This window comes from Adiantum capillus-veneris, chromosome 2 (assembly GCF_014529385.1).
Source record: "Adiantum capillus-veneris isolate H3 chromosome 2, ASM1452938v2, whole genome shotgun sequence".
Lineage (NCBI taxonomy): Eukaryota > Viridiplantae > Streptophyta > Polypodiopsida > Polypodiales > Pteridaceae > Adiantum > Adiantum capillus-veneris.
The window spans coordinates 62,558,105-62,570,491 of NC_140932.1; the positions used below are offsets into that span (position 1 = coordinate 62,558,105).

Consider the following 12,387-nt stretch of genomic DNA (forward strand, 5'->3'; position numbering starts at 1 on the left):
GCGCCAATTTTGGGGCCTACAGATTGTCGGCGTCTGCTCCGAGCATTCTAGCTTCCGAGCCGTGTGTGCACTTAAGTGTTGATTCCCGTCGCAGGTTCTCTTTGCAAAGTGCTCTATGTGTGTGTCTAAAGTAATGAATTTCGGGTGAAAGCCAAAGCCTACAGCCCTACGGGCCGGTTTTAGTAAATCCTCCTACCATGTGATCTGCCCTCCTCAATAATAGCTCTGAGTGTCAATATGTGATTAAGAGTAGAAAAACCTCTCCTGAAACCTCCCTCTCATGATGCGCGTATGCTTGCTCTCTGTGCCCATCTACTCAATTGCTGCTCAAGAATAGATGCTTATAACCTGGCCAGTGTCTGTCCAATCATAATGGTGGGATAGTTCCCAGGCACAACAGTCGACAAACTCCAAGTATCAAGAAAACCCCAAACATGGCTCGATTGAACATCAATGCAAGAAGTTCTGGTATATCTCGGGCATATATAGTGTGCTCCGCCACCAATCCATCATGATCATATGCTCTTCTAGTTCTCATCCTATCAATAGCTTTCTTCACCATCTCAGCGGTAAAGAAAATGCATGTCTCTAGACATGGTATCTGGGGGTCTGGTAGAGGCGATGGTGGAGGGGAGTGCTTGTAAAAGAATCTACATGCCTCACCTGAGTCCTGGCTCAAAAATAGCTTATACAACTCCTTCTCTAGCTAAGCAAGATAAGCCCTCTTCTTCTGTGGCACCAGTTGTCGAAAGGAAATCTGTGACTGTCTATGAGTAATAACTCCCAAAAGCACCTCTCTCTGAAGTGTGACTCTCGTCTCTCTATACTCCTCATCATACCAACTGTTCTGGGGCATGCTCCCAGAACGGCGTATGTGCTCAAGCTGGCTGTGTGGATATGCCTCTGCTGCTGCATCATGTAATGTCTCTGTCAGTATCTGGGTAAGCTCCTCTAATAGAAGTCCCGACGCCTCAGTAGACCTAAGTGTCCGTATATGCCATCTCTGTAGACAGAATCAGTCTCTAATGTGAAACTGTATCCAGTATGTGTAGATGTTTGTGTCAATCGAGCTGTGCTGAATTGAAAAGAGACGGTAAACGTGAGAAGGGCATGATCTACTGCTACCTCAATAGTCCTGGGCCCGACTGTAAAATCTTGAATAGAGGGTATAAAACTGGGCCGAGCCAAAACATAATCCACTGTGCTAGCCCCATGTCTGTGAGGAGAACAAGTGAACCCACTCGATGCTGGAAATCTCTGTAGGCCTTTCAAAATGGCCAATCCATGTGCAGTCCCCATGTCCACAAAATATCCCCCATAACCAGTGTGCTCTTCATCCTGCAAACACCTGGCCAAACCCATATCCTCTCAAGTATCATAGAAGATTGTTTGAGAGTGGCCCGTCCTGGCATTAAAGTCCCCCGGAAGGATAACATCCCCATCTCTAGAGAACTCCCATATGTCCTCATCCAGAATCATATAAGGTGATTGTCGCTTGGGGGATGCATAGTGAGATGTGCTTGGTGGAAAATTAAAAAATTAAAAAATTATATATATATATATATATATATATATATAGAGAGAGAGAGAGAGAGAGAGAGAGAGGAGAAGAAGAAAGAGAGTTTTAACGTCGTAGGAAACTATCCCAAGAGACCTTAAAAATCGAGCCGACGAGGAGTTGAACGAGAGAGAGAGAGAGAGAGAGAGAGAGAGAGAGAGAGAGAGAGAGAGAGAGAGAGATGATGATGATGATGATGATGTTGTATTTACGTCCTCGGGGGGCCAAAATGACCCATCGGACCACAAAAGGTCTTCAAGATGCTCCCCTCATGTGAGAGGGGGTAGTGTGCTAGTAGCTTTCTTGTGTGTGAATGTTGTGTGATGATCCAATATTTTGGCAAAGTAGATGCCTAAAGAGAGAGAGAGAGAGAGAGAGAGAGAGAGAGAGAGAGAGAGAGAGAGAGAAATGAAATGATATGAAATGATATATTAACGTCTACACAAGGGCAAAATAACCTATGAGACTAAACTGATTACAATGTTGAGTCTAGTACCAAGTCTGGACACAAATAAAGAAAACTACAAACTAGAAACTGAGATACGAGTGCTACCAACTCCTATGGGTGGCTGGTAAGCTGAGCAATGGTATAATGCCACAAAGGTACAAAATGGGGATAAGTGTCACCATGATACACTATAGCAGTAGCATGAAGTCTATCGTGATCGACACTCTGGGTGTCGTGCTAGAATCCTATGGATCCTCTGCCGCAATCTCCGTCGGTGCTGCATGGCTCCCCTCCTCAATCGTGGTCGTCTCGATCTCCCCAACTTTATAGCTCGGTCAATGTGAGTACCATTGGTGTGTGTGTGGGTGGGAACCGAGCTCTGTGGTGATGGTGGCCCCTCTGTGGTGATGGTGGCCCCTCTGCCTCTGTGGTACTCGGACTGAAGAAATCTGAGATGCGTCTCTGGGACTGTCTCTCCCTATGCCCTCTCAATATAGAGTCTCTATGTCTCTGTATCTCAAGTAGAAATAATCCGAGACATCTCTGATGCTGATATCTCATGACTCTATCTATCGAGTCAAAACCATCTCTGAATAAGCAGTGAAAGCGTCCCCGTATCTCATAGTAGACTGTGCATTAACAAATGTAGTGAAGCTCTGTCTCAAACTCTGCATGGCATAACTGACATATCCTAATGTCTGTTGATATGCTCTGAATCTACCTATCTCAATCCCAAGCTAGTGTGAAGATGTGCGTATATGACCTATGGCACATCGTAACCCATGAGATAGATGTGTGTCCATGTAGCTGGGCCGTGAGACAAATCCGTCTGTCGTGAGTTGGAGAAGATGCTCTCTATAGAAAGCCCTCTTTGTACCCAACTCCCGTGATGGCTCTGTCCATGTCCTCCTAGTATCGAGCTGGATAAGATCCTACCGAAAGAGTCTAGTAATCTCCATCCGTGTAAGAGCCAAAGATGGTGCATCAAGAGAATACTGGAAAGGGGGCTATGCCCATAGTCTCAGCCTATCCTCAAGGATGGATGCATACAACCGTGCCAATGTGTGTCCTACCATGATAGTACAGTAATTTCCCGGCACTGTGGGGTCTCTTGTCTTGACGATAGGTACAATAGTAGACAATCTCCAAGACTCAGGAAAGCCCTCACACATGACACGGTTGAACAAGCATGCAAGCATCTCTGCCAACAAGTCCCCAGCATATATAATGTGCTCTGCTACCAAACCCTCATGATCCTGTGCCCGTCTGGTCTTCATCCTGTCAATGGTCTCCTTTACCATCTCAGTGGTAAAGAAGGTGCTCGTAGCCGGACATGGTTGTGGTGGATCCGGTAGTGGTGACTGTCTAGGTACAATGTATAATGATGCTACATACTGCCCCCATATATCTGTAGAAGTAATCACTGGTGGGGGAGACTGCTTATGGAATAGACACCAAGCCTCTCTTGAATCTCTACTAAGGAAGAGCTGATATAAATCTTGCTCCATCTGGACCAAGAAAGCTCGCTTCTTCCGTCGTACTAGTCGTCATGTAGCAATACGAGACTGTCTATAGGTGATCACTCCCAATGCAAGCTCCCGCTGGATCTGAGCTCTCCTCTGTCGACACTCCTCATCATACCAGCTGTTCTGAGGCATGTGCCCAGAACGACGTCTCTGACCAGGCTAAGTGTGTGGGTATGCCTCTGTCTCGCTGCCCCATGTAATGTCACTGTCAGCATAGACGTGGTCTCCTCCACTGTGTATACAGACTCTGATGTGCATAAAAGTCTATGTATCTCCTCTGCATAGACTGAGTCAATCTCTGGTGTAAAAGTATAGCGTGGATGTTTACCACCCCGTGAGGCTTGAAATGTATTGTACTCAAAGGAGATTGATAATGTCAAAAGTGCATGATCTACTGCTATCCCAACAGGCCTGGGCCCCACTGTAAAATCCTGAATGTGAGATAAAGCTCGGATGTGTCAGAACATAGTCTACAGTACTGACCCCATGTCTGTGTGGAAAACAAGTAAAACCTGTAGATGATGGGAAGGTCGGTAAGCCATTCAGTATGGCTAAACTGTGAGTAGTCGTCATCTCCCTGAGGTATCTCCCATACTCTGTATGCACTGTGTCATGTGAGCATCTCTCAAGCCCCATCTCCTCTCGCTCTAGCTCTCTGAGCATCTCCTCTGGGGTGCCATAGAAAACCGTAGAGAGAGGTAGTCTTCTGAACCAATCAACCTTGCCAATGAATAACTAATACAATGTACAATGGGGTGAAGGGGTCACATATATACCCACCTCAGTAAATTGCCCTACCCAGACTTTGACAAATAAGTAAAATAAATACCTAAAAGCCAAAATAAATAATGGAATTACTTTGGGCAGTTCACTTGAGATGCCCAAACTCTAACAAATGTCAGGTACATCCAACAAATGGTGGATAGTCCAATCAAGCTATGGAAATTATGGATTTGGGAGGGACAGCCGTTCACGTTGACCCAAATGAGTGGTCATTGCCTTCTTGTAAGGAGTCTAACTACCTGTTTCTTTACTCCAGAAAATAAAGTCTACCTTGTTTCTTGCGTTTTACCCTGTACAATGAAGAAGCACCTCTGCATGGGGCTGGATTTCAGGGAATGTAGCTGAGCTGTCAACAGACCATGACCGGTGAGATGGGCCCACCGTCCCTTTTGTATTGAACCCCTCCTTTATTAGAAAGCTTTCCAGGGAGGTTTGTCTATACAAAGACAAAAGCAGGAACTCACAAAGAGACAAAAGCAAAGGCAAGCTGGACAGAGATAACTTTGACAGTGGAGATCGGCATGGCACACGTGGTGGCGACCACAGTGGCCACGATGCCAGATTTCTAGTCATGAGGAAGTTGCCGCCACTAGCTTCAGCCAGGGTGGGCAGACAGACCCTCTCTCTCTGTGCCACACGAGGTGGTCTCTTTCTCTCTCTCTACATCTGCAGCACGAAGTGTGTGTGTGTGTGTGTGTGTGTGTGTGTGTGTGTGTGCACATGCGCGTGTGTGCGTGGGTGTGTGTGTGTGTGTGTGTGTGGGGGGGGGGGGGGGGGGGGGGGGGGGGGGGGGGGGGTAACTGCATATGGCACGAGCCTCTGCTGGGCACAGCTCTCTCTCTCTCCCTCTCTCTCTCGCGATCACAGTTCTATATTCTATCATGTATACCGAATGTTTTGTTATTACCCGGTCACACACCCCATTGTATATACCGGATGTTCGATTATTACCCGGTCACACCCCACATTTTTGTTACTTTACACGCACACAGGATATCCAGCGGATATATACTCTGTACATTGATTTGTCTCATAGGCCAGTTCTCTTTGGCCTTTTGAAGACGTAAATAAAATCTTTCTTTCTTTCTTGCAGGGCAGGTATTCTGCACGCAGTGCCTGAACTAGGCATCCTAAGTTAGTCTAATGAAATTAGAGGAGAATGGACCTATCCGATCAATGCGAGTGCGCTTTCCAAGCTGGAAGGCATTGTCATTTCGCACTGATTTGCTTCCACATTAGAGAATGCATGAGAAGTCACTTGTCAGTACATGGGACTCTCCTCGATAGAGTTACAGAGATTATGTGGAGATTTATGCCATGATGACCGGCCCATGAGAGGGTTTATGTGATGGTGCTTATTGTGACAGCCTTGATTTGAGAGAGCTGGCTTTACTTATTCATTTGTTTGGTTGCATTCTCAACAACTTTTTACCTTAGTCTTTTGTATTCGACATATGGATCATATGACGATATGGAATTTCCTGGTCTCATAGGTCGTTCAGGCCTATTGCAGATGAAAATAAACATTTCGTTTTATTCCAACCTCCTCTTGAAGGACCCACTCTCTCAGGATCAACATGTGAGTAGAGCAAGCTATGGCAGTATAGAAAGTGCGCATGAACACATCAACTCTTTATTTCCTATGTTATTGAGTAATTTGACACCTCTGGATAATGCTAATATTGCAGTATCTGACTGATTCCTTAGCACCTCTACATCCCTTGTTAAGAAGAAACTACAATGTAACCATGGGTCAACACAATCCCACAAAAACGGAAAACCTTCACAAGAAGATATTTACCCTGTAACTATAAGACCTGGAGCCTGCTCCCTCTGCGTCTGAGCGTATTGCTATGTAGTCAATATCTTGCCCCTGATAAGTTTGCTGCCACAGCTCCTTAATGATCTTGTTAATTTCCTCCATTTTCATGGAATGGAACCTCATCAACGCCCTGTAACGCCATGCTCAAAACTTTATTATGAGGATGAGGGGCTGGGAGGTTTACTAGAATGCAAGAAATTAACCTCATGATCAGAACAAGAAACTTTAGACCCATACCTGTCGAGTGCATTGTAATATTTATCCAGATCTTTATTGGCCATCTCTGTTGTCTGGAAAACGAGCATGCACCAAAAAGTGAGTCCTTCAGATTCTAACAAAATACTTTGTTCTGCCAAACTAAAAGAGACGTATTTGCCAACATGCAACTCTATACAACTACTCAAGGATCGAGTTCACAAAAAGAAAGCACTTGTCTGTTTCAATTTGGTGAATTGAGAGCGGTTTGTGGGGGGATTAAGAAATATGGTGTCTTTGTGTTGTTTGCCAAATCTCGGAATATTTAGTCCATTGACAAGTTTAGTACTGTGACTTGAACAATAGAAGTCTCATGTGCACATGCAGGTAGAACACCGGGCATGCATGTATGCTGACATGTGAAGGTAAATGTTAGGTATCACATAAAAAAAGATTACCTTCAGTTGAATAAGTTGGGCGCAATAACGCTTTTCAATATCCTTGTACTGCACTTGCTTAAGCTCTGTTTTGTTCTTGACAATATTGCTCTGATAAACCGTTAAAGTGCCTTTACTTCTGTCGAGCTGTTGGATCAAAGCATCATCATAACACGAAAAGAAATGCATCTCTCTCTCTCTCTCTCTCTCTCTCTCTCTCTCTCTCTCTCTCTCTCTCTCTCTCTCTCTCTCTCTCTCTCTCTGACTTGATATCAGATACACCGCATTGTAACTTGATGTTAATCTGACTTGATATCAGATACACCGCATTGTAACTTCCTGGTCTCATAGGTCACTTTGGCCTTTTGAAGACGTTAATATAACATTTCTCTCTCTCTCTCTCTCTCTCTCTCTCTCTCTCTCTCTCTCTCTCTCTCTCTCTCTCTCTCTCTCACACACATCACAGATCTCTTCCGTTCTCCACACTTCAGCTATTAGCTCTTTTCCACACACCACTCACACAGGACGCACTCCCCCCCCCCGGGACTATGCCTCAGAACCGCTGGTATGATGATGAGTGCAGAGAGCTATACCGACGCCTCCGTGCACGGCGAGCCTTAGGAGAGATCACAGAGAGAGAGGCCAGACGGCATATGAAGACGCTGACACGCCAAAAGCAGCGAGCATTCGAAGAGGCACAGGAGCTTGAGCTATACCGCCTATTCATGAGCATGGATAGCGCGACGGCATGGCGCACCCTACGCGAGCCACGTCCGACTACAGCTATTGAGAATCCACAGATATGGCATGATTATGCAGAGCGACTTTATGAGGTGCCAGGGCAGCCTCCTATCCCACAGCCACACGAGCCACGCCCCACGTGCTCCTCCTTTACAGCAGAGATGGTAGAGAGGGCTATACGCCGCATGCAGCACAGACGATCAGCTGACCATACTGGATTACAGAGTGAGCACATCATTTATGCGGCCTCCACTATAGCCCCGTTGATTGCACATGTCTTCAACCGGGCTATAGGGGAGGGCTTCCCAGAGGAGTGGACACAGCACACCATAGTGCCTATCCACAAATCTGGCGACACCCTGGACCCAGGGAACTACACGACTATCATGATTGGCCACACGATGGCCAAGCTATATGGAGCAGTACTTGAGGCACAGCTCACCTGCTACGCAGAGATCGAGGGTTTACGAGCTCCAGGCCAGGCAGGTTTCAGACGAGCTTTCTCCACCACTGATCACATCTTCGTTCTGCGCTGCCTCATTGATGGGGCAAAGGCGCGGAAGAAGAGCCTTTACTGCTGCTTTGTGGATTTCCGCAAGGCCTTTGACACAGTCCCACGCGAGAGACTCTTCCAGCGCCTTCACAACATTCGGGTACCAACAGAGATGATTTGGGCCATATATGCTCTCTACGAGAGGGTGACGGGTCGAGTTCGTTGCCCAGGCGGTTTTTCAGAGACCATTGCTAGCACCATTGGTGTTAAGCAAGGATGCCCACTCTCCCAGACACTCTTTGGGCTCTACATCGACGAGATCTCCGACTACATACTGCGAGCAGGAGGAGAGGGGAGCGACTTGGCAGGTACTCCGGTCCACATCATGTTATATGCTGATGATATTGTGTTGATTTCAGAGTCACTCGAGGGCTTGCAACGCCATCTTGAGGCCTTGGACGAATTCAGCACACACAGGGGGTTGACTGTGAACCTTGGCAAAACCAAGGTTATGATCTTTCACACATCCAGTGCAGTGAGGAGCGCTGCCACCTTCACAGCAGCAGGAGGACAGGTTGATGTAGTCACCTCCTATGTCTACCTTGGCATCACATTCACCAGCCTACCAGAACCCTTCACTATGAGGCAGGCTGCTGCTGACAGGCTCACCCGAGGATATGCAGCTCTAGCCATGCTAGAGCGGAGATGCCACCAGGCACACTTTCAGGAGCCCCGCACGAAGGGGTGACTTTTCGACACCTTAGTCACCCCGGCCTTGATGTACTCGGCGGCAGTATGGGCACCAGGATTGACAGCTGACCAGTGGACACAGCTTGAGAGGCCACAGGTATGTATGATCTCACGCTTGCTCCGCAGCAAGAAGACAGTGCCACATGACACTATTAGAGCCGAACTCGCCACACCACCTATGGTTGTAGAGGCACTATTCCAGACAGTCTGCTTCATCCAGAGGATGAGAGAGCTACCTCCTGACAGACTTACTCGTAGAGCATTTGAGGCAGCTATACAGCTATCAGAGAGTGGGCATGAGAGAGCATGGTACTCACAGGTCAGAGCATGGTTTGAGGGACACGGTCTTGACATGGAGAGCCTACCACCATTCCAGTACGACCCCCACTCACCATATGTTCACCTCTCTCGCAGTGAGAGGAACTTGGTATTGAGACAGGATCTGTGGCAGCTATACACTAGGAGAGTCTGGGAGTCACCTGGCTTGGGGACGAGGATGTCAGATTACAAGGACCAGTTTCTCACCATATTGTATGGGGGTTTCATACAGAGACCACGCTACATGGACACATATATGCCACATAGCTCACGAGTGGCGATTGGTCAGCTGAGAGTGGCTTCACACAGGTTAGAGATTGAGATCGGGAGACATACTAGTGTTCCCAGGGAGGAGCGAGTCTGCAGAGCCTGCACAGAGGAGGTGGAGAGTGAGGAGCACTTTGTATGTAGATACAGAGCATACACTGAGATCAGAGGCAGGTATGAGGCCTTATTCAGAGGACAGCCCACTCTCCGAGAGATCATGGACTCTCGAGATCAGAGACAGCTCGGACGTTTCTTACTAGAGATACAGAGCCATCGGGACACACTACTACAGCCACACACAGCTACACAGACAGAGGGGAGACAATCGCAGCTCACAGACTTCTTTCAGAGGATTGCCGCCCCTCCCTCACCAGACACTCAGAGGGGAGTGACACTCCCACAGGCGGAGGTGAGCCGAGCTAGACGACAACAATGAGTCACAGGCTACAGGGGCGCGAGCTCCCACCACCGACAGATCGAGGAGATCCGAGCCCGGGAGCGCCGTGCCACTGAGGAGCGAGTGGCTCAGATGAGGGCCGACCCGACAACTTTCATCCGGGTAGCCTTGGCACCAGACCCGCCCATGTACCACATCTTACATCCCCCCATTAGTACAGGATGGAGCTAGATAGCTTGATGCATTCTCATTATTGTACTACCTTGAGCATATAGACATGCATATACCCCTAGAGATAGAGCTCCATCCCACCTCAGATACTCCACTACCTACATTCAGTTCAGTTTTGTATCAGTTTTGTTTCATTTGTCTTTCCGATAGACGGATGACATACACACCATGTACATTTGATTTGTCTCATAGGCCGATTTCGGCCTGACATAGACGTTAAAAATCTTTCTTTCTTTCTTTCTTTCTTTCTTTCTTTCTTTCTCTCACACACACACACGCACGACTTCGGAGGACTACACAGCATCGGCGGAGGCTGCATCAGAGGATTCGGATCACTTTGGCTCGACATGCATGACGCCCGGTCAGACTACTGACCATGGAGGAGATTGATGAGATCCGCCAGCGACCGATGCTGGATCTCTTGGGATCTAGCTATCCCAGCTAGCTGCTTAGTTCACACCTAGTAGTTGAGGATTCCATAGTATTTTATTGTGACATTTGTCATTTCATTCTTGTCATCTTGTTACTCTGACTCTGACTTTGTATAAGATCCACCACATTGTAACTTTCTCGTCTCATAGGTCACTTTGGCCTTTTGAAGACGTGAATATAACATTTCATCTCTCTCTCTCTCTCTCTCTCTCTCTCTCTCTCTCTCTCTCTCTCTCTCTCTCTCTCTCTCTCTCTCTCTCTCTCTCTCTCTTGCGCTGCTGCTGCCCCTACCCCTCGTGCTCCCTACCCGCCAATGCCCCGCCCTCGCGCTTCTCCCCTGCAGCTCCCGCACCCTCTCTCTCTCGCGCTCTCTCCCACACCCCCTGCTGCTGCTCCCCCCCTCTCTCTCGCGCGCTGCCCGCCCCGCTCCCTCTCTCTATTGCGCTGAGCCCCCCCGCGTCTATCCCCCCCCCCCCCCCCCCTCTCTCTCTCTCTCTCTCTCTCTCTCTCTCTCTCTCTCTCACCCTTCCCCCCCCCCCACCTCTCTCTGTCTATCGCGAACCCCCCCCCCCCCCCCTCCTCAGCCCATCTATCGCTCCTCTCTCTCTCTCTCTCTCTCTCTCTCATTCTTTGGGCCTCACCGGAATGGATCCACTTGAAGAAGACCCTGCACAGGACATAGAAGCCGCCAATGTCTCACCTGTTTGCAAGCCGTGAGCAAAGGCAACCTTCATGCTCACGAATAAGCGGATGGCGCAGATGGAGAGGGAAATGAAGGAATGGAAAATAGAGATGGAAGGATGGTGGAAGGAGAAGGCCAACCTCCTTCAGATGGTCTTCAATGAAGGCGCACAGTGGAAGAAGGAGAAAGAGAGCCTTAACGCAGAAATACAGACACTCAAAGAAGAAGTATCAGCCCTCAAACAGGAGAACCCAAACGCCGAGATACAGGTACTCAAAAAAGAAGTCTCAGCCCTTAAACAGGAGCTTGCTGATAGAGTAAGCAATGGACTAGAGGAAGGCGAATTTCAACCCTCGGTAATTGATGAAATCAAGGAAATTAAGGAACACGTAAGGTTGATCACAGAGGAAGAGAAGCTGAGTGTGGCAAAGACATCTTCATGGGCGGAGATGATAACAAGGACACAGAAAAAGGCGGACGAGGCTAAAAAATGGTTCGAGGTAGCCAAGAAAGGGAAAGGTCAAGAAACTCCTTGTACACCGACGCTTATTAACATGACTCTCGAAGAGGAACAAAGAAGGCGGATGCGAGCACTGCATGTGAGAGTGACCGGTCTCAAGGACATAAACAACGTGGAGAAAGAGGTCACAAGCCTTACATCCATGATGGGGATGGAAAAGCCTTTGCACACAAAGGCATGGAGGGTAGGTAAGAAAAGTGATGGCCCAGGAGAGTCTTCAGAGGGGAGAGCTCTCATACTACGCTTCCCCTCGTCGGAAGAGAAGAAGGAATTATTGAGGAAGAGGCCTACTCTCAAACAGACAGGTATTTTCCTCGGTGATGACCTGACCCTCTCACAGCTCGCACATATGAGAGAGGTAATGCCAGAGATTACAGCGGCAAGGGAGAAGGGAAAGATAGCCTTCTACAGAGATGGACGGGTGGTAATTTTAGAGCGGCGTACTGCATGACGGTGAGAGACCTATGGGACCACACTGAAGATGGCTATCTGGAACTGTAATGGGTCTATGAGGTTGGACGTGGGTGCATTTGAGGAGAGTTTCAAAGACAAGGATATTGTGCTCTTATCAGAGACTCATCAGGCCCCTGGACAGGTAATGCCACATGTGGTGGGATACAGATGGGAAACAGCTCACAGGACAAATGCGAGATCTAAGCACGGGAGATACCTCATGGAAATGACGACCACACATGGATTAGCCATACTTAATGGCTTACAGCGATTTCCTGGAGCAGCCGGTTTCACATGCTTTCCACATAGACATGGGGCCAGTACAGTAGATTAT

The 12,387-nt window shown here is 48.0% G+C and overlaps 1 protein-coding gene across 2 annotated transcripts in view; it reads right to left on the reverse strand.

Moving 5' to 3' along the window:
- Positions 1-12,387, reverse strand: part of RAD50 (DNA repair-recombination protein (RAD50)) — a 217,930-nt gene that overhangs the window by 12,469 nt on the left and 193,074 nt on the right. For both annotated transcript variants that reach the window (XR_015184709.1, XM_086485806.1), the window contains exons 21-23: positions 6,791-6,916; positions 6,375-6,427; positions 6,117-6,267 (exon numbers count right to left, since the gene is read on the reverse strand). Coding sequence is in view for 1 of the 2 variants with exons in the window: in XM_086485806.1 (XP_086341932.1) it covers positions 6,117-6,267; positions 6,375-6,427; positions 6,791-6,916 (330 nt within the window). In the remaining variant the exon portion in view is untranslated. The remainder of the gene's footprint in view (positions 1-6,116; positions 6,268-6,374; positions 6,428-6,790; positions 6,917-12,387) is intronic.